This window comes from Phyllobates terribilis, unplaced genomic scaffold, assembly GCF_046119375.1.
Source record: "Phyllobates terribilis strain yellow unplaced genomic scaffold, ASM4611937v1 Scaffold_2__4_contigs__length_985480577, whole genome shotgun sequence".
Taxonomy (NCBI): Eukaryota; Metazoa; Chordata; class Amphibia; order Anura; family Dendrobatidae; genus Phyllobates; species Phyllobates terribilis.
The window spans coordinates 520,194,607-520,218,169 of record NW_027362762.1 but is presented as its reverse complement, the minus strand read 5'-3'; the positions used below and the strand labels follow the sequence as shown (position 1 = coordinate 520,218,169).

General features: G+C 43.2%; 1 protein-coding gene across 7 annotated transcripts in view; it reads right to left on the bottom strand.

Annotated features, from left to right (window-relative positions):
* The window catches only part of DLGAP3 (DLG associated protein 3), a 726,679-nt gene that overhangs the window by 370,343 nt on the left and 332,773 nt on the right, over positions 1 to 23,563 (bottom strand). For all 7 annotated transcript variants that reach the window (XM_073666015.1, XM_073666016.1, XM_073666012.1 and 4 more), the window contains exon 3: positions 4,837 to 5,889. In XM_073666015.1, coding sequence (XP_073522116.1) covers positions 4,837 to 5,832 — 996 coding nt within the window. In that variant the 5' untranslated portion in view covers positions 5,833 to 5,889. The remainder of the gene's footprint in view (positions 1 to 4,836; positions 5,890 to 23,563) is intronic.

The window sequence follows — 23,563 nt, the reverse complement described above, 5'->3', positions numbered from 1 at the left end:
CGCTGAAGATAATAGGTGCTCGCCCGAGCATGCTCGTAAATCTCGAGCAACGAGCATGCTCGCTCATCACTAGTGGACATCAACATGCACATCACTCAATTAATATTTTCAACTTCAATTTAAAAGCATTACATATATTTGTTTAAATAAGAAGATACCATTTACAGTTGTTTAGCTCTAGGATGTAGAAAAATGAGGGTTTTTTTGCTTAAACTTTTCAAAGAGAATTAACATTCACCAAGAAAACATTAACATGAGCATGAGACGACATAAGTAACATGTATATATAGGTGTACACATGGAAATTACTGGGTTCGGTAAGTAACAAAATTAGGATTGGATCTATGCCACTAGGCTGCCTGTCAAATTTGCTAGTTATTAATAAAATCATAATGTATTTTTATGAAGCTTTTTATCACACCTAGAACTGTTTTCCACCACCTAAATATGCAATTTGATTTATTTAGCAACTACTGAACTTAAAGGGATTGACAACCCATTCTCATTCTTCATGTTTGGCCCCATTAAAATAAATACACTTATACTCACCCCCGGTGCTGGAGCTGTTTCAGTGGTGTCGGCACTCGCATTCCCAGGGCCCATGTGAGGTTGTCACGTCACGCAAGCCCTGCGCCGATGCTGGCGTCACAGTTCCCACCTACGGTCAAATTGAACATCATTAGGAAGTCAGAGAGCAGCCGCAGCCCTGACTTCCTGTTGATGTTCAATATATCCGAAGGCGGGGTCAGTGACGCCAGCGCTGATTAGGCACAAGGCTCGCGTGACGTGACAACCTCACATGGGCCCTGGGAATGCGAGTGCCGACACCACTGAAAGGGTGCCAGCACCGGAGGTGAATATAAGTGATTTTATTTTAATGGTGCCAAACATGAGGAATGAAAAGGGGTTGTCCAAGTAGTGGACAACCCCCTAAAAGGGATACTCCATCTACAAGGATTTATTACCTATTCACTGAATAGGTTATAATTATTAGATCATTGGGGTCTAGCTGCTCTGCCGTCTCCCTTACTTCTATAAAATGAGAATGGAGCAATGAAGTGATGCTTGATCACTGCTCTACTCAAACTCTTCACTGCAGTCATCTGATTGGGGGGGAACCACGGACTCTGCCCTCTCAGCACAGACTTCATAGCAGTTCTGTGTTCTTACCCACACTGAATGTACATTTCATAACATAAAAGCAACATCTGTATACAATAAGAATTAACATTGCGTAGTACTCACTGAGGTCTTGACAAAATCCCATTACACTTGAATTTTTTTTTTGTTTGATTACATAACCATTGATTGTATAAAATCAGAGTGCTGAGGATTTAATATCAAATACTTCATTAAAATAGAGTGCAATGGTTAAATAGTAATTAGCAGAGATGGAAAAGATAAAGATATTGTTACAATAATTGAGTTCATATTAAGGGCAGATTCAGAAAATGATGGCAATGAAGCACCTTACAGTGAAAATGACAATTAGCATATTCATCGTCAAATATCGAAACATACAAAAAACGGAATCTATGGACAATCATCACCGAAAAGCTGCAGATTTATTATTCATGCTGTAGTAAGCCATGCACATGCATCCGCTGGTAATTCCGATTCCCCATATGAGACGTATGCATTCTGGAGATCTCAGGCACGACTGAGCACAGGCAGCAATGGTGGGTGAGATGATAGAAAGTGGATGGAAACCCACGCAAGGTAACATTGTCTGTACATGACTGCAATCTGTGAACAAAACACTGGGGCTTGCAACCTTTTATCAATTAGTAAATCTCCCCAGAAGCAGGTTTGCCCGTTCTGCGCTTATGATTCACTTCCTACTAACATCTAATAGCTTGAAATATATTTATAAGGCTCAGCAATGGCTCTCTGTGTGCCGCATTCCACAGCTAACAGACTGTGGCATAATTCATATGTATATTTGCATACTTCATATACATTGATTGCATTATAGCTGAGAAAAGATTAATCTGCTCCTTGCTTAGCATTAAACACAGAGAGACAGTACTTTGCAGCTTGCATATAAATGAATAGATAGCTGTGGATCTTTCCAGGGCTGAGAATGTGACACATAAAGTCAGAAACCAAACTGTGCATAATATATTATGCATGGGAAATACAAACAGTTTCAGAATTAGGCAATACTGTTAACTTGACCCTTTATTTTGAGAGCTAACAGGTAGGTAGTTGTTAACTACCTGCCTGTTCTACCCCCCCACCGGCTTAGAGTGGTCGTTGACTGCTACTGCCGGCAATTCTGCTGCTTCACGTCAACAAAGCAGCTCTTCATATTCTGCGCAGCTCTGTCGATGGGGCATGATTGTTGACATCAAACTGATTGACAGCCGGATCCCCACAGTTAGTGGGGAGCCGGCTGTCAATCAGCATGACGCTGGCAGTCACGCCCCGTCAACAGAGCAGAGCAGAAGAGAAGCAGCTGCCCTGTCTATGTGATGTCACTGGAAGCCGCAGAATCACGGGTAGGAGCAGAGATCGGCGACAGGCACAACAGGAAGGTAGTTAGCAACTACCTGTCTCTTAGCTCTCAGGCCCATAGTAAAAAAATAAAAATGTCCTGGATAATCCCTTTAACTTGGTTCACTTGGTGTTTAAAAAGCAACACTTCCATGTGTAATACATATGCGCTTAATAGGCTATTTTTTTAAGAACACTCATGCCAAGAAAAATAACAAGTCCTACCTATTGACAGATTGGACATTATATAGTCACTTTCTTGGGCACTAAATCCATAATGTAGTAATTGTTTCCCAATATTTTAAACTACTGGAATATTTTTTGATCTTTTGAGCACAGCATCACTGACAGATTCCCTTTAGCTGGTTACATTATTAGACATGTAGCTGGCACTTGATAATATCCTCTACAGTGATCACATGTACATACTGTGTGACAAACTTGGTCACTTTGGTTTACAGAAAACATTTATGACTTGCAGTACTTTGTAGCCTAACTAATATTCTTTCCAGATTTCATGTTGCTTTGTTTGGTTATTTTTTATACAATTATCTAAGTTTTATACCATTTAAGCAGTGATATTATTTCCAGAGTATATATTAGATTCTGGGATGATGACCAATATGACTGTCACAAGAGTCCCCAAAGGGACAGTGAGTTTTATCTAACCCCTGAATGACAAACTACCTACTTATGAAAAGATACAACCACAGCAAACAGTGCATAGTGCTTATCAGCGCATTTCTTGTGTAGCACAAAAAATGGCAACAATCACTAAGGAAACTGTAAATGTAGCAATATTGTCAGTCACTCAGCTTTAATGGCTGAAAAGGATTTCTGAAATGTTGACGGATGATGACAACTGCAGGATTTATTGATGTTTTTAAGTTAAGTCAAACATATTTTTAATTGCTTTGATGCAGATTTTAATACCTTAAGTACACTTTTGCCAATGCACTATTATATCAATAGGTTTTTCCAGTTTAGCCAGATGCATATTGACTTGAGTTGGCATGAATCGATTCGCAGCACCATCAGTAATCTGTGGCCAATGAATTGAAGCCCTGAGAATCGCCTCTTACCTGATATCTACAGCTCTTCTTTTGATGAGCTGACCTTGAGCAACGTCCTTGTTGCGGTGTGACAGAAACGTGACGCTGCACCAGGCCGGCTAATCAAAAGAAAAGCCGTGGATGCTGTCATGTAAAAGATTACTGATGTGGCCGAGAGATCCTGAATATCGCGTTGTACCAACTCTAATATTGACTAAAATTTCAAATATACACACTTTATTTCTAAAACTGGGAAAAGCCCTTTAGCCCAACACCTAAACAACTGATTTTCATATGAACAACAGTGCACATCATACAACTACAGTAGGTATTATTTTATTATGAGGCATCTGCTGTCATCTCCAGAGCACTGTGTTGTGACATGTGTCTGGTATACACAGGGCAGGCTAACACAACATCAAAGTGGTCTTTAAATGTAACAAGTTTAATTTGGCATAATGAGACTTTCTACCTACTGAATAGTTGTAGCTAACAATGAAATATTTTGTAGTGTGGACATCGTGTCTAGAACTAATGAAATCTCTCCAGCAGACTGTTATTTTTCATGTATCTAGGCATAATGAAAGTCTATAGTCAGCTATAGTAACAGCCTAAAACTGAGAACCAGCGACAAATTTCTAGGTGCATTTGCTACATGGTTTAAGGGTTAAAGTCAAACCTAAACTGTTTGACTGATCCTCCTGGCACTACACTCACCACTATGATAGATATCTTAGTATGTTTCCCTTAATGGCAACAGGACTGTTTCAGCCAACAAGGTGCCTCATCATCACTGGTTGTGATCAGTCTGGCTCTAAACCTAAAATGACCTGGTATTTTTAATATTTCAAACAGGTAATTGTTGATAATCAATAAATGTTGAATGCGCAAGGGTGAGGTAGCCCACAGACAACACCACTTGCATGAATACATTGTGGTTTACTGTATGTTAATTTCTATTCTACAAGTACAAAAAACAGAAAGGAAGGAACACCTATGACAGAAATATGCATTTTTGAAAATCACTATGGATGCCTTCCAGTAGCTGCTAATCAAGAAGACAATCTGTATGTAACGTTAAACTGATTGCTTTATTATAACTACTATTCTAACAGCATTGATGTATTCATAGGAAGGTAAGTTACACAGTTCTATGACCATGAACCTCGATGTGAAAAGCTGTTTATGTGACTGCTTTTGGCCTGTATTAACAAGTTGCCAAACTAGAGAGTAAGATAATATCTATATGTGATTAAAAAAAAAACACAACATTTCTATTTATGCCTACCTGTAAGTAGTGGTAGCCTCGTTCTTTTCCCTTGGCCTCCTGAAGCATTAGCATCTTGTCCTGGTGATGGCTGCCTGAGCTGGGATAGGCTTCTCGTGCCTGACTGACGGTCATTGTGTGCCATGTGCTCCTTTTAAGTGTCTGCCCATCAAGGGACATAGACATTCCAGCACAGGCCAGGCATTTGCCGTCTCCACCTCCACCTTTTAGACTCTTCAAAGTTAAGTCTCTGAAGGCACTTTCAGGAGTGTCCACTCCAAAGGGAGCTCCATGCTCCATGGCATGACGAGCTGACACCAGAAAACTGCTGTCGCTGTCAAGGTTGTCATCAGAGCTCCACCACCCTGCCATCTTCGACCGATGCTTAGGTTCAGACTTGCGATCTTTACTTTTACTTCTTTTACTGTGTCGAGGCTGGGAGTGCTGGTAGCCTTCTCCTCCACGTCCTTCATACCTGGTGCCATTGTATTCTCTCTTGGAAGGTGTCTCCAGGGAGTGAGATTTGGCAAACAATTTTTGGACTGAGTGCACAAGGTGGCGAATGCGACTTGGACTCTCACTGCGCTGCTCAGTGGTGCTGGTTCGTTGGTACTGCAAAGTATGGAAGCCATCATGGTGCAAGGGTAACTGTTTTTCAAACTGATCCAACAAAGTAGGTGGCAAACGATTAATCTTGCTGGAGTTGTGAGCAATGGCAGCCATACATTCATCACAGTCGAATTGCTGAGGGTTGTGGTGCATTCTGGGGTAAGTACCACCACTGGAGGACCGTGGCTCAGGCATGCTCACAGGACCACCAGGGCAATCTGGTGTCACGCCAGCACTCCTAGGAGGGCAATAGTGCAGATCAAGGGAACAAGACTCAGAGGCGCTGCGGGGAAAGGACTTGCGAAAGTCTGGACCGTGATGAGGAAAATCCAATGCTCTCTCTCGTATTTCTGGGATGCAATGGCATGGAGGCTGTGTTTGACTGCCTTCCCCATGGTAACCTTTCATCCTGTTAATACAGAATAAGCGGCATCTTTCCTGCCCCTCCCATCTTTCTGGGATTACCTATGATAACAATGAGTCATAAAATTAGTACTTATTCAAAATAATTCAAACTCATACATACATATGTGTACATAAAACATAATCTAAGAAATATAATCTTTAATAAAGAGTATAATAATTGGATAATTAGTTTCCACTCAGTTTAATATCGTGAGGAGAAGAGGTTGGTGATCGTGCACAATCGGCAGGTATTGTGTATCTTCTCCTAGAATAGGAAAGGTGCACGATACCTACCAATCACACATGCGAGCCAGCAGGAATCAGTAGACATTATATCATGAGTCCCGCTCTCCTCATAATGCAGAATTGAGCGGAACCAGGATACGTTAACTAGCAGATATCGATGGTCGTGACATCATGGTACCCCTCACCTCCCAATGCAGAACAAACAGAGATGGGACAGTGACACTCTTTCAATATTAGATATTAAATATGTCACTGTATAAAACTGTACTATTTTACTGTAAGAACATGAAATGAATGAAAAGAGTTCTCTGTTATGGACAATCACTATTTGTTACATAGAGTGCATACTTGTTAAAGGAATCCCTTTTCAATAAGCAAATTATCTATGTGATGGGACCCCAAGATACAGCAGTAATATGTGGTGTAATCAGTCAGTAAGTGTTCAAAAGCATTATACTGTGCCATTCAAATCAGTAAGCTGTCTGTATAATGCAGGACAGGTCCTCCAGAGAAAAATTATGTAAGCTGCTCTCCACTCTCACCAAGAGATGAGGAACCTGAAAATAGTAACCCCTCTATTAACTGAGACTTATAAAATGGGCTAAATGAAAATGATGAAACATTCCAAGATTATTTGATATTACACCACAGTTTAGCAGAATAATATGTCAACCAAAATGCTTTGCCCTAAACTATCTGAACTTCACAAATGAAATTAGGGACTTCGAAAAATCTATGATATTTAAGTAAAATATCATCTTATTCTATGTGAACTTATTTGGAAAAAGGCAATTGAAGTTTGATAGTATTCAGTAAATAGGTAGTAACACACCTTAGAATAATATTGTATGTTACAGCCTTGGAGAGCTGAAATTGACATCAGATGTTGAGGGGCTATGCTAATAAACTACTCATCTCCTGATTTTGAGTTACATGTTTTTATCTCTAGCTGAATAGAAACTCAAATGACAGCTACATGGTTAGAGCTTAGATATCTGTCTCTACGTCGTTGTGACCGAACAGCAGTTTCCATGGACAATCAGCACAAATTTGAAAAGAGAAGACATCATGAAATATTAGAATCAGTACAAGCACAAAATAAAACAATTTATGTGAAATCTATTCAGACCTGTAAGTAAAGTTCAACACTAACAATTGAGTGTGGCATAGACTTCGCAGAAAATTACATTTATTTAAAATCACATTAAATGTAGAAATTAATAGTTAAAAAAATATGCTAATCTGCAGCATTGTCTGCATGATCCTTAACGAGTCGGCCTTCTAAAAGTCCTGCAGAGAACTCGGGTTAATCTCATGTTCCCCATCTCCATTATTGGCTGGTGGCATCTTAAAAGAGTTGTCCACTACTTGGACAATCCCTTCTCATTCCCCATGTTTGGTCCCATTAAAATAAAAAGCTTATACTCACCTCCGGTGCCGGCGCCGTTCCAGCGGTGTCCGGACTTGCTCTTCTGGAGCTCACATAAGATTATTACGTCACATAAACCCTCCGCCCAATAAGCACGGGCGTCACTGTCCTTGCCTTCAGATTTATAAGTAATTAACAGGGAGTATGCGGCCAGCCGCAGCTCTCACTTCCAGTTGATTACTTATACATGCGAAGGATTAGTGAAGCCAATGCTAATTGTCCGCAGGGCTCATGTGAAATAAAAACCTCACGTGAGCCCCTGGAGAGCAAGTGCCAACACCGCTAGAACGGCGCCAGCACCGGAGGTGAGTATAAGCTTTTTTATTTTAACGGGGTCAAACATGGGGAATGAGAAGGGGTTGTCCTAGTAGTGGACAAACCTTTAAGCTTCTTCTCTGAAACAAGGGGCAGGCTTAAAAAATTTTTGTCCTACTCTACAGCAGGGAGGCTTCTGTTGCAGCCAGTTGCCTTATATCTACACACAAAGCCAAATAAAAGGAAAGAGCATGTATGATAAGGGTACAGGTAAAAAGAATACAAAACACAAACTACCAGATAAACATAAATAAATTAAGCTTTATTCAGAATAACTCTATAGGATCATATATTCAAAATTAGAACAGCACAAGAGCTCTAATGATACACATTGGGCTGCACCCTCGATACGTGTCCTGTCCCAGACACCATTCAACCCAAACACATGCAATAGAAGAAGAAGCCTGGGGCCCCCTAAAATGTATACTTATTAAGGCAGCAAAAAAGAGTATAGAAGTCAAGTAATAACAATAAGTAAATTAAAAAATGAAACTAATATGATACAACCAGACCAACGGGACTCCATGTACAGAGGGGAAGGAACACGTCACTACACATGTTAGGCCACCAGCAGTGGCTTGCTAGAGGGTCATATTTAGCCTGTTTTACATCCAACAGAAGACTATGAGAATGAGGCTGTTAACTTTCTGATCTCAAACACACACAAATTTCTCAGTTTAATTGTAGTATGAGATAAAATAAGATCAAGCATGAGGAGAAATTTGAATTAGACATTTCTAGGATATTTTGCAATTTGTGTGCATTTTCTCTGTTTAGTGCTCCTTTAAGCTGGTCATCTACAGTAGTGCGTAAAAAATTTGCTGTCACCACCCTTTGCCTTCAAAGCAGAACCAAAGCATTCATTCTTATAGGAACACTTGCACTCGTTTTTGAAGGAATTTGCCAGGGAGTTTGTTTCAAACATCTTGGAGAACTAACCTCAGATCTTGTAAGGACACAATAAATGATGTAAATAATATATATTTTATTACCAATTCATATATATTAAAAGCAATAAACACAGTACAAGGACAAATTAAAATACATAAAACAATACAAACAGAGTAAAAAGGTTATTCAAGTGAGGGGAGCTACAAGTAATTATTAAACCAATAATTACATTTAAATATAGTAATATTCCCTCATAAACATAATTGCACACCTACAATCAGCAGCCAAATAACCTTTGTAATTATTGGTTTAATTGTTCTTGAAATTATTATAATATTGTATTATGTGACGCGCCCCCTGGGCCAGTGCTGTTTGGGGATTACCCGGAGCCGGATCAGATGGGGGTTGTAGTCTCCGAGTGGCGGCGACCCGGTCCGTGCCCAGGGTGTCAAACTCAGTGTGTGGCAGTCTTTACAGATGTTGTTAAATGTTCTTTAGTGTCGACTACGCCACCCGTTGATTTGCGGTCAAAAGGCCGCCGCTGCAGCAGGGTCCGCTGAGGCTGTTCGTATGTGTGCAGCTGTGGTAGTATAACCCCTAACGGGAGGGGTATAGCCTCAGGGGGTCAGATGTAGAGCATGGTGGTTGTGCAGGTGCAGGAGAGCTAAGCAAGAAGACTCAGAGTCGGGCTGTGCAGTTCAGGGGTTTTTACTTACGGGTGTTCTTATGGTCACTCTGGCCTGAAGCGACCACCCGAGCCGTGCTGCGTCCACCAGGTCCTGGACTCGGCCAACCCCCAAGCAATTCTGGAGCGTGGTCCTGAGCTCCTGTCTGACTTTCCCTCTCTTCTGGCCGTTCTCACTAGGGATCCACTTATGTCCGGCTCCCTCGGGTCTCTTGGTGGGTACACCTCTTCTGGGTTCCCTGACCCTATACTTGGTGTGCCTTCCTAGTGGATTTAGTGAGGGTCGTGGCAGATCCTGCCCACGACCTCCGGTCTCTGGCTGAGGATTAGTGGCCTCCACCAGCTTGGGATCCGGTACCCTGGGTGCCAACCCTTCACCCTGCTGTTTGTATTCTGGGGTCTTGGGGTTCCTTCTTCTTCTCTCTGGGTCCTTCTGACTCCTCTCTCTCTCTCAGACTTGGCCTTGGAGCTGGGCCTAGCCGGAACCACAACTCCCTGTCAGCCCTTCTGGCTGAGTTTCTCTGCTCTGCTACAGACTGACTCACTCTACAAAAGACCCTGTCCTAAGATGGTGCCCACCTTATATACTCCCTCTATGTGTGAGCTCAGGTGACCAGCACCCAATGAGCTCCTAGCATTACCCAGACTGCTCCCCCTATCTGCCCCTACACTACTGGGATGTTCCACCCCCCTCCCACTCCAGCCAGGGACAGACACTATCGTACCTGCACATATATTGGTGGGAGTACCGTCGATCTGTCCCCCGGAAATGGGATGTATGTAGTATATGCAGCTATCTGAGCTCAGTTCCACACTCCATCCTTACCTGGGAGTGGAATACCACACCTCTGGCTTGAGGTGTAATACCCCTGTAGCAGCTGAATCCTCAGGGTGCTACATTCCCCCCTGGTAAATCACAGCACGTCCTCGGGCTGTAAGAGAATAAAAACATCCACAAACATACAATTTTTTTTTTTCATAAAACATAAACATATAAAACATCATATATTATCAGCATAAACTTTTCATATAAAGCTTTTCATAAATAACACTCTTGTTCCTCCGGCCACGGTGCAACTTGTGACCGGGTAAAGTGCGACAGTCTCTTGTAGTAAAAACAACAGTTTCCTATAAAACCGGTAGGGGGCGCCTTAGAAAGCGCAACTATATACAAGGGAAGGTATGGCCGCTCTCAGTCCTCGACCAGTGGGGAAAAGGGATGGCTGCTCACAGTCCTCAGCCTGTGGGGAGATGGGACACACTGGAACAGTTCACACTTGTCCCAACGGGGACCTTATTTTAAGTTAGCAGCATGGCATATACCCTGACGGGTAACTATGTACAGTCTCTTTACCGTACTTTAATGACGGCGTACTCCTGCTCCTCCTTCAGACCCGTCCGGATCCTCTTGCTCCTCTTCACACCGTAGCTCCTCCTCCGTCAGCCGGTGTACATGGAGGGCGTAGGGTCCTTTGGCACACTTGTGCCGGGTGAACGTGACCTCGTCCCCTACATATAGGTCACGACCTCTGTGTCCCTCCGGCAGATGGGACTCCACGTCTCTGCGGGTGACAAAGACGTCGCCGGGGGTGTGATGATCCCTGATGAAACCCCAACCGTGCTGCAGTTGGAATTTAATTACAGTCCTGGTGGCACGGGGACCGTGGGCTGCACGGGGGTTTCTCCTGGTCCGGCTCTTCTGCTCTGCACTCTGTTCCTGCAGCCGCTGCTCACGGACCCGCCTCTCTCTTCGCTCCCGGTCGAAGACCTCTAACTGCTGCCGGCAGCACTCCGCACGCTCAGCTGCGGCTGCCCGAGTCTCTTGGGTGAATCCCATGAGGTCTCCTCCGGTGGGGTCCCACGCAAACTGCGCTTCCTCCAACGAGAGTGGGGTGATCTTAACGGGCTTCGGAACCGGAATCAGGGGCTCATCTAGGGGTCTTTCTTTCCGGAGTCGGGGATGGTGGAACTCCGGTGGCCACACAAAGGGCTGCCCATCCGGGCACGTGTGCTGGGCAAACAAATCTTCACCCAGGTGCGGCACTCTAGATGTTGAGGGCGCGGTGGTGGTGGCGGCGCCCGGGTTCGCCAGGCCTTGCGACCAGGCCTGGGGTACCCTGAACGTAAAGGGCACCGTGAAGACGGCGGCGCCCGGGGTTACTTGGCCCAGCGACCAGGCCGGTGGCTCAGTGGAGGTAGAGGGCGCTGTTGGTACTGCGGCGCCCGGGGGTACTAGACCTTGCGACCAGGCCGGTGGTGTTTCCTGCTTTGCCGCGCTCAGGGTTGAGGCGCGTGACGTCACAGGGGTCGCGGCCGCGGCTTCTGCTTGAGGCCTTGTCTGGAGCGGTGACGATGCAGCGACGGGCACAGCAGGGGGAATTTCGGGCTCTGTGACGGGGAGCGGGGGTAGGCTTACGGTGGCTGGGCTTGGGGTAGTAGCGTCCCCTTTACTTGCCTCCGTCTCTTCAGCTCCCTCTGCGGCGTCGTCTCCGGCCTCCGTCCCTTCCGCATCCTCTTCAGGGGCAGGCGTGCTCCTCGTTGCAGGTGGTGTGCTCCGCTGGCGGGTTCCAGCCTGCTGGGCCATCTCCCTGCTCCATTCCGTCAGCGTTTCTCGCTGCACCTGGGCCATCCTCCGTGCGAGGCCCTCCAGCGCGGTCTGTGCACGCTCCCGGTCTCGGGGGAGCTGTGCCAGGATCTCCACCAGGCCTAGTGGGGTTGTCGCTTGCAGCAGGCTCCTGACCACAGGGTCGGTGCTGCCTGACTCTCCCTCCATCTCCGGGTGCGACTTCTCCGGACTCCTCTCCAGACTCCTCCAGGCTGCACCCATCTTCTCTGTTTTGTTCTGTCTCCGCCCACATTGAAGGTGGTCCTGGGGCAACTTTGTGATTGTCAGTTCCAGGGGCAGTTCTCTCACGCTGATGGACATCTCCAGCATCACAGTCTCTGTTGGTGGGGGCGGTTTCCGCTTTTGGCGCCATTCCTTGACCTGGCCCACGATGGGAGGTGACCTCTTGCCACCCTCTGGCACGCCCATAATGGCGTCCGCTCTTCCAAGGCGGGAAATCTTCTGGAAATGGCGGGAATCGTCTCCCAGTGGCGGGAAACTCGGTGGATGGCGGGAAAAAGCTGCAGATGGCGGGCAACCGGCGGGAAACGATCCGTGATGGCGTCCCATGGCGGGGACCCTCTGGAACCGGCGGGAGACTTCTTCTTAAGGTAAATTTGAACTTCTCTTCAGGCACGCAGTACCCGGTGGTTGTGGGCACGAAATCCTGCCGACTACGCCAAAGTTGACGCGCCCCCTGGGCCAGTGCTGTTTGGGGATTACCCGGAGCCGGATCAGATGGGGGTTGTAGTCTCCGAGTGGCGGCGACCCGGTCCGTGCCCAGGGTGTCAAACTCAGTGTGTGGCAGTCTTTACAGATGTTGTTAAATGTTCTTTAGTGTCGACTACGCCACCCGTTGATTTGCGGTCAAAAGGCCGCCGCTGCAGCAGGGTCCGCTGAGGCTGTTGGTATGTGTGCAGCTGTGGTAGTATAACCCCCAACGGGAGGGGTATAGCCTCAGGGGGTCAGATGTAGAGGATGGTGGTTGTGCAGGTGCAGGAGAGCTAAGCAAGAAGACTCAGAGTCGGGCTGTGTAGTTCAGGGGTTTTTACTTACGGGTGTTCTTATGGTCACTCTGGCCTGAAGCGACCACCCGAGCCGTGCTGCGTCCACCAGGTCCTGGACTCGGCCAACCCCCAAGCAATTCTGGAGCGTGGTCCTGAGCTCCTGTCTGACTTTCCCTCTCTTCTGGCCGTTCTCACTAGGGATCCACTTATGTCCGGCTCCCTCGGGTCTCTTGGTGGGTACACCTCTTCTGGGTTCCCTGACCCTATACTTGGTGTGCCTTCCTAGTGGATTTAGTGAGGGTCGTGGCAGATCCTGCCCACGACCTCCGTTCTCTGGCTGAGGATTAGTGGCCTCCACCAGCTTGGGATCTGGTACCCTGGGTGCCAACCCTTCACCCTGCTGTTTGTATTCTGGGGTCTTGGGGTTCCTTCTTCTTCTCTCTGGGTCCTTCTGACTCCTCTCTCTCTCTCAGACTTGGCCTTGGAGCTGGGCCCAGCTGGAACCACAACTCCCTGTCAGCCCTTCTGGCTGAGTTTCTCTGCTCTGCTACAGACTGACTCACTCTACAAAAGACCCTGTCCTAAGATGGTGCCCACCTTATATACTCCCTCTATGTGTGAGCTCAGGTGACCAGCACCCAATGAGCTCCTAGCATTACCCAGACTGCTCCCCCTATCTGCCCCTACACTACTGGGATGTTCCACCCCCCTCCCACTCCAGCCAGGGACAGACACTATCGTACCTGCACATATATTGGTGGGAGTACCGTCGATCTGTCCCCCGGAAATGGGATGTATGTAGTGTATGCAGCTATCTGAGCTCAGTTCCACACTCCATCCTTACCCGGGAGTGGAATACCACACCTCTGGCTTGAGGTGTAATACCCCTGTAGCAGCCGAATCCTCAGGGTGCTACATTATGCACTTGTAGTTTTTGAACATATAAACTCCTGTGTACATACACTGCATTGTGAAAGTATTTGGCCCCCTTGAACTTTTCTACCTTTTGCCACATTCCTGGCTACAAACATAAAGATATAAAATTCTAATTTTTGGTGGAAGAATCAACAACAAGTGGGACACAATCGTGAAGTGGAACAAAATTTATTGGATATTTTAAACTTTTTTAACAAATTAAAAACTGAAAAGTGGGGCGTGCAATATTATTCGGCCCCCCTGAGTTAAAACTTTGTAGCGCCACCTTTTGCTGCGATTACAGCTGCAAGTCACTTGGGGTATATCTCTATCAGTTTTGCACATCGAGAAGCTGAAATTCTTGCCCATTCTTCCTTGCAAAACAGCTCGAGCTCATTGAAGTTGGATGGAGAGCGTTTGTGAACAGCAGTTTTCAGCTCTTTCCACAGATTCTTGATTGGATTCAGGTCTGGACTTTGTCTTGGCCATACTAACACCTGGATACGTTTATTTTTTAACCATTCCATTGTAGATTTTGCTTTATGCTTGGGATCATTGTCTTGTTGGAAGATAAATCTCCGTCCCAGTCTCAGGTCTTTTGCAGACTCTAACAGGTTTTCTTCCAGAATGGTCCTGTATTTGGCTCCGTCCATTTTCCCATCAATTTTAACCATCTTCCCTGTCCCTGCTGAAGAAAAGCAGGCCCAAACCATGATGCTGCCACCACCATGTTTGACAGTGGGGGTGGTGTTTTGAGGGTGATGAGCTGTGTTGCTTTTATGCCAAACATATCGTTTTGCATTGTGGCCAAAAAGTTCGATTTTGGTTTCATCTGACCAGAGCACCTTATTCCACATGTTTGGTGTGTCTCCCAGGTGGCTTGTGGCAAACTTCAAACGAGACTTTTTATGGATATCTTTGAGAAATGGCTTTCTTCTTGCCACTCTTCCATAAAGGCCAGATTTGTGCAGTGTACGACTGATTGTTGTCCTATGGATAGACTCTCCCACCTCAGCTGTAGATCTCTGCAATTCATCCAGAGTGATCATGGGCCTTTTGGCTGCATCTCTGATCAGTCTTCTCCTTGTTCGAGATGAAAGTTTAGAGGGACGGCCAGGTCTTGGTAGATTTGCAGTGGTCTGATACTCCTTCCATTTCAATATGACCGCTTGCACAGTGCTCCTTGAGATGTTTAAAACTTGGGAAATCTTTTTTGTATCCAAATCCGGCTTTAAACTTCGCCACAACAGTATCTTGGACCTGCCTGGTGTGTTCCTTGGTCTTCATGATGCTCTCTGCACTTGAAACAGAACCCCGAGACTATCACAGAGCAGGTGCATTTATACGGAGACTTGATTACACACAGGTGGATTCTATTTATCATTACCAGTCATTTAGGACGACATTGGATCATTCAGAGATCCTCACTGAACTTCTGGAGTGAGTGCTGCACAGAAAGTAAAGGGGCTGAATAATATTGCACGCCCCACTTTTCGGTTTTTATTTTTTTAAAAAGTTTAAAATATCCAATAAATGATGTTCCACTTCACGATTGTGTCCCACTTGTTGTTGATTCTTCTCCCCAAAAATAGAATTTTATATCTTTATGTTTGAAGCCAGAAATGTGGCAGAAGGTAGAAAAGTTCAAGGGGGCCAAATACTTTCACAATGCACTGTATATTTTTAATTATTATAATATTGTATAATGCACTTGCACTTTTTGAATTTATAAACCCCCATGGACATAGATATATATTATAGCTTCCATGTATGGGTGGAGTTAATATAGATACATTGATTGCAGCCATTGATATGATGACATGGTTATAATTCCCCTGCATTTGTGATTATATATATATACAGTACAGACCAAAACTTTGGACACACCTTCTCATTTAAAGATTTTTCTGTATTTTCACGACTATGAAAATTGTACATTCACACTGAAGGCATCAAAACTATGAATTAACACGTGGAATTATATACTTAACAAAAAAGTGTGAAACAACTGAAAATATGTCTTATATTCTAGGTTCTTCAAAGTAGCCACCTTTTGCTTTGATGACTGCTTTGCACACTCTTGGCATTCTCTTGATGAGCTTCAAGAGGTAGTCACCGGAAATGGTTTTCACTTCACAGGTGTGCCCTGTCAGGTTTAATAAGTGGGATTTCTTGCCTTATAAATGGGGTTGGGACCATCAGTTGTGTTGTGCAGAAGTCTGGTGGATACACAGCTGATAGTCCTACTGAATAGACTGTTAGAATTTGTATTATGGCAAGAAAAAAGCAGCTAAGTAAAGAAAAACGAGTGGCCATCATTACTTCAAGAAATGAAGGTTAGTCAGTCCGAAAAATTGGGCAAACTTTGAAAGTGTCCCCAAGTGCAGTTGCAAAAACCATCAAGCGCTGAAAAGAAACTGGCTCACATGAGGACCGCCCCAGGAAAGGAAGACCAAGAGTCACCTCTGCTTCTGAGGATAAGTTTATCTGAGTCACCAGCCTCAGAAATCGCAGGGTAAAAGCAGCTCAGATTAGAGACCAGGTCAATGCCACACAGAGTTCTAGCAGCAGACACATATCTACAACAACTGTTAAGAGGAGACTTTGTGCAGCAGGCCTTCATGGTAAAATAGCTGCTAGGAAACCACTGCTAAGGACAGGCAACAAGCAGAAGAAACTTGTTTGGGCTAAAGAACACAAGGAATGGACATTAGACCAGTGGAAATCTGTGCTTTGGTCTGATGAGTCCAAATTTGAGATCTTTGGTTCCAACCACCGTGTCTTTGTGCGACGCAGAAAAGGTGAACAGATGGACTCTACATGCCTGGTTCCCACCGTGAAGCATGGAGGAGGAGGTGTGATGGTGTGGGGGTGCTTTGTTGGAGACACTGTTGGGGATTTATTCAAAATTGAAGGCATACTGAACCAGCATGGCTACCACAGCATCTTGCAGCGGCATGCTATTCCATCCAGTTTGCGTTTAGTTGGACCATCATTTATTTTTCAACAGGACAATGACCCCAAACACACCTCCAGGCTGTGTAAGAGCTATTTGACCAAGAAGGAGAGTGATGGGGTGCTACGCCAGATGACCTGGCCTCCACAGTCACCAGACCTGAACCCAATCGAGATGGTTTGGGGTGAGCTGGACCGCAAATGGGCCAACAAGTGCTAAACATCTCGGGGAACTCCTTCAAGATTGTTGGAAGACCATTTCCGGTGACTACCTGTTGAAGCTCATCAAGAGAATGCCAAGAGTGTGCAAGAGTGTGCAAAGCAGTCATCAAAGCAAAAGGTGGCTACTTTGAAGAACCTAGAATATAAGACATATTTTCAGTTGTTTCACACTTTTTTGTTAAGTATATAATTCCACATGTGTTAATTCATAGTTTTGATGCCTTCAGTGTGAATGTACAATTTTCATAGTCATGAAAATACAGAAAAATCTTTAAATGAGAAGGTGTGTCCAAACTTTTGGTCTGTACTGTACATACATATATATATATATATATATATATATATATATATATATATATATTAGACATGTCTTCTGCTCCCCTCACTTGAGCTACCTTTTTACTCTGTTTGTATTGTTTTGTGTATTTTAATTTGTCCTTGTACTGTGTTTCTTGTTTTTAATATATATGAATTGGTAATAAAATATACATTATTTACATCATTTGTTGTAAATTTAATATCAATTTTGTGGTTTTCTAGTCTGTTATGATATTGTTGACTTTATTTATTGTTAATATTGAGAAATTCCTTTTGTTTTTTAGGATTTACTTGTATGGATGTAGGCTTGTGAAAATCCTTTCTTTCACTTCATATAACCCCAGACAGACTTGATGATGTTGATATCAGGGCTCTGAAGGACCATGTCATCATTTCCAGGACTCTTTGTTCTTCTCTACACTGAAGTTAGTTCTTAAATGGAACCTGCCAGCAGGATTTTGCTAAATAAACTACAGGCATTGTCATGTTGGGGCTGCAGCACTGATTAATATAATACCTGAGGTGAAGACATGCATCTTGTGTAATCAGTGTTTGCAGTTTTGAGTTAATCATATGCTCGTACTTCAGGGCAGGACTGTAGGCTGGGTCTTATCCTGGTGCTCTAGGCCAGATCAGCAAGATAAGACCTGCCCCCAAAGCACAAGTATGTTCCTCATCATAGAGACAGACAGAGCACCAGGATAAGACCCTGTCTACAGTCCCGCCCCAGAGCAAGGGCAGATCATTAGCTCAAAAGTGCAAACACTGATTACACAAGAACCACAAGATGGATTTATTCACCTCAAGTATCATTTTAATCAGTGCGGCAGCCCCAACATGACAATGCCTGTAGTTTACTTGACACAATTCTGTCTCTGAGCTCCTTGGGCAGTTCCTTTGAGCTCATGATTCTCATTTGGTCTGACATGCACTGTGAGCTGTGAGGTCTTATAAAACAGGTGTGTGCCATTCCAAATCAAGTCCGATCAGTTTAATTAAACACAGCTGGACTCCAATGAAGGAGCAGAACCATCAAGAAGCATCATAAGGAAATGGACAGCATGTGACTTAAATATGAATGTCTGAGCAAAGGGTCTGAATACTTATGACCATGTGATATTTCAGTTTTTCTTTTTTAATAAATTTGCAAAAATTTCTACATTTCTGTTTTTTTTTCAGTCAAGATGGGGTGCAGAGTGTACTTTAATGAGAAAAAAAGAAGACTTTTTAGAATTTACCAAATGGCTGCAATTAAACAAAGAGTGATGATCTAGTGAATCCTGCTTTGAGCAGGGGGTTGGACCAGATGACCCAGGAGGTCCCTTCCAACTCTACCATTCTATGATTCTATGATTCTATGAAATTTAAAGGGGTCTGAATACTTTCCGCACCCACTGTATGTCTGGGTTCGTTGTGGTGCTGAAAAAAATAAGTATAGCCAATCAAATGCCTCCCTGGTAGTATTGCATGATGAATAAGTATGTGCCTATATTTCTAACCATTGAATACACTAAAAAATGGGCAACACTGAGGATCATAGTGGCAGTAGTTGGCGAAGGAAACTTAGTGGCAGCAGATGACAAACGCATCATGTTTACTTCCCTTTGAAATCAGAAGATGTGCAGCAGTGCTCGGAACTGGCAGCAAAAAGTGGTACCCAGCTACACTCATCTATTGTTCGGAGAAGTCTCGCCAGAAAAGGTTTTCATGGATGATTTGTGGCTAAAAAGCATTGGATATAGCAGTTTACACACCCCTGCTAAAATGCCAGGTTTCAGTCCTGTAAAAAAATCATAGCAAAAAGACCCAGAACTTTTTCATGGAAACGGGACCAAGTGACTCATTAATTCACAAAAACATAGAAACTGGGGTGTAGAAAAATCTAAATTTGAAATATTTGGCTGTAACAGAAGGAAGTTTGTCCATAAAGGGTTGGAGAGTGGTTCAAAAATGGCTCCTTGTAAGTTTTGGGATGCATTTCAGTAAAAGGTGTTAGAGGCTTGGACAAGATTAATGGTGTTTTCAATGCTGAGAAATACAGGCAGATACTTATCCATCACGCAATAATATCTGGGAGGTGTTTCATTGACTTTAAATTTATTCTGCAGCAGAACAACGACCTCAAACCCTCAAGTCCTGAAAGTGATGAAATGATGATTTGATGCTGTTTGGAAGGCAAAAGGTGGACACATCAAATATTGATTTGATTTAGATTTCGCTTTTGTTCATTCGCTTTGAACTTAGTTTATTATTTATCAATTAACAATTAAAGGGAAGCTGTCAGGTCCGATAACGCTATTAACCTACAAATATAGGGTTAATCAGCAGGTTAATATTGTTATGAAGGTGCCTGGCCACAGTATTAAATGTGTGGAACCTTGGGAGAAAATGAACTTTATTCACTGAGATTTTCAATTTACCACATTAAGGACATTGTTAACCTAATAACCAATAGAGCAATGGTGTATTTTCTTGATGCATTTGTGTTAGTACATATCTCATTCCTATAACATGACACAATTAGTGTTATAGGTTGTCTGGAACAATATTATATGCTTGAACTATTAACCTCTGAATGACCAGAGGCCTTAATAATCAACTATTTTTTCTGTTTTTTGCCTCTCTGTATTTCAGTGGCTATTTTCTTCCAGTTGTATAACTGTATGTGTCTGTTACAATCGTATCTGAATTCACCCTTACTATTTCTCCCTCTGCCGCTAGGTGGTACTGCACTTTCATTGCAGAAGAAGCAGGGCAGCACAAGTTCAGCTTGGTTAAGTATTGCTTAGTATACCTTAGTCTCATTTGAACTTATTAAGTCTTTCTGCGAGCTTTGGGTGGCACCACCTTCTATTTAAACCTCAAGCCACTTGCTACTAGTTGCCAATTATAAGTTTATTGTGACCCAGGTTGATACCCTGTATTTCTGCTACCTGATCTCAAGTACTATAATCTGTTGCTGACCCTGGAATGACTTGACCATTTTTCTACCTTACCATTCTCTGTCCTCCTGGTTTTGAGCTGATTTTTTCTCTGTCTCCCGTTTTTATCTGGTAAGGTCCATGCTAGTTTTGACCCAGCTAAAGACCCCTAAAGTCAATCTATCTGACCGATATTCAGATGCCTGTACCTCAGACTTCACCCATATATGTCTGGTTTGATAACTAGTGCAGGACTCATCATTTCCCTGCTTTAGAATGACCTCCAGGCTTCGGCCTCCACTCCAGCCCCCTGTCACTCCAGAACTTCCCACAGTTCTCTTTTTTTGAGGCCCCTGGACTCTGAATGTGCTCTTTTTAACAAAAAATAAAATTCCATCCCTACGCCATGGGAGATGTACTGCTCAAAAGTACTGTACTGATTTTTTTGCTAGGCCATAGACTCTCAATGGAATGACTAGGCCCCTAGGCATCGCTTGCATACTGGACTTTCTGACCAAATTTAGGACATGTTCGTGCAATTTCCTCCTCCAGTTTCCTTTGACTTAACAATGTCTTTAGCAATCTGACTGATTCTGATGCTAATGTAGACATTTTACTACTTTTCTTTATTCTAATCATAAAAATTACATTCAGACAGGGTTTAGGATTTTCTAATTGATCTGGTACCAAACTACCACTTCTTCAATGATAACATATATAATCTTTCAGGTCTAGGAGGTCAGGCCATGAAAGACTATATAGCAGAAAGTCTGCAAAAAGGGTTCATCAGACATTCATTGGCACTTGTTGGGAAAGGTTTCCTTCTTATTAGTAAAAAAAAATTGGGTTACATCATGTATTGAGTATTGTGGACTTAAAAAGTAACTGTTGTTTACATTTTTATTTTATAAATCAATACTATATGTGAAAATAAGAAACTTTGTTACTGTTTCTTTCTCCGCCAGAATTGATCATTCATTATCAAAATTCTCAATTCTGAAGTAAAATCTGTATTCAGTGCAGACAGACTTTCCCATTATTGAGATTGAGGAATGGAGGAGCTATAGGCAGAGCTCCACCCTCCTCATCACTTCTATCTACATAGAATTGTATCTGCAGCGACTGTCACCTCCTATCTAAGTAATGGGAAAGTCTGTCTTCACTGAAAACAGATTTTACCTCAGAATTGAGAATTTTGATAATGGCTGATCAATTCTGGCAGATTTCTCTGATAAGATATATTTTAAAGTTTCCTATTTTCATGTGTACTCTTGATTTCTGAAATAAAAATTATAACAAAAATGTAACAAAATTACTGTAAAGAATCATTATTCTCTGCCACTCTTCCCTGATCTCTATAACCCTGTGTGGGAGCCCGTTGGTTCACCAAGCTTGATCTCAAGTGTGCTTGATGCGAATAATGAAGGAGATGAGTTGTCAACAGCATTTTATACACCTGATGGTCATTATGAGTATCTGTGATGCCTTTAGATTTAAGTTATGACGTAGGTTTTATTCAGAATTATGTTAATGACATATTCAGAGATATAAGTGTTCAGTACAGTAGTAGTATTATATCTAGATGACCTCTTGGACTATTCACCAGATTATAAATCACATGCATGTATGCACTGTGCTTCAAAAACTCAGAGACAATTATTTGCAAAACTTGAAATGTGTTTGCTGTTTTGGGAAGTATTTTGACAGCTGAAGTTTTCTGAATGGACCCCTCCAAGGTGCAAGGTATTATGGATTGCAATGGTACAATGTTTTTTAGACTAATTATTATTGCAAAGGTATAAAAAAAATTAACAGTCAGCCAAACTATTTACTGATTTAACTAAGAAAGTAGCTGATGTGATTAACTGGAAACCTGAGGCAATTTTTGCCTTCACTGCAATAACAGAACACTTCTCTCCTGATTAGAGATGAGCGTTGTTCTACTTGAACTGTTCGCCAATCTCAAATTCGAGCTGTTTTGGGCGGTGTTCGAGCCGTTCGGCGAACACGAACAATTTGAGAAAAATTCGGCTGTTCGAGGTTATGTTCGATAACTGTTCGTGCACCAAAATCATAACTGGATTTTTTCTCAGTAATGATGAAAATTAATGTTAATACGCAGTTTGAGTGTACAGCGGGGTGGGGGGAGGGGCAGGGGATGGATCTCTGCAGGAACAATGAAGATCTCCATTTTTTTTTCTCTTTCCCGCATTTGCAGTGGGGAGGTGCAGTCTGTCAGCCTATCAGCAGCGCACACACGGAGCGAAGTGCTTTTTTTCACACAAGCAAGGGCATGTGTCATTGGCAGTGTATGTCACATGTCCTTGCACTATAAGACCAAGCCATTTTCCCCGTCGCCACCATTTTCTCACTGCTGCAGCTGCGTGTTAGACGGCACCGCTGTTGCTGTGTGCGCTATACCTTGTTAATTTCAAGCCAATTTTCGCACAAATCTACAGATAGCTTGGGAGTAGGGAATAGTTGTGATTGCAGTCCTTTTAAGGACTAGGTTACAGCATTTCCTACGACTTTTATCAGGCAGGTCTGTGCTCTTAAATAGATAGATTGTGGGAGTAAAGACTAATTGTAATTGCAGTCCTTTTCAGGACTAGGTTACATCAGTTCCTATCAGTTTTTGCCAGGCAGGTCTGTGCCAGTGCTGTGCAAGTTTTTTTCCACAGCATTTGGCTGAATCTAGCAAAGCTAATCCTTTTTGGCCTATTGCAGAGTGTGTTAGTCAGTGGAGTAGCCTATCTGTGTTGCAAGATATACCACCTGTGTATAGAATACCAATTTTTTTACTGCACCTAGTGAAGTAAAATCTTTTGGGCATAGCATCATTCTATTAGTCCATCTATACTGACCTCCATCAGGTTGCAAATTGAATATAATTTTTTTCTGCATCTAGCTCTGAAAAAATATTGGGCTTCTAGCTGTGTGTGGGACTTGTTGTATTAGTCCATCTATACTGACCTCCATCAGGTTGCAAACTGAATATATTTTTTTCTGCATCTACCTCTGAAAAAATATTGGGCTTCTAGCTGTGTGTGGGACTTGTTCTATTAATCCATCTATACAGACCTCCATCAGGTTGCAAACTGAATATAATTTTTTTCTGCATCTACCTCTGAAAAAATATTTGGGCTTCTAGCTGTGTGTGGGACTTGTTCTATTAGTCCATCTATACTGACCTCCATCAGGTTGCAAACTGAATATAATTTTTTT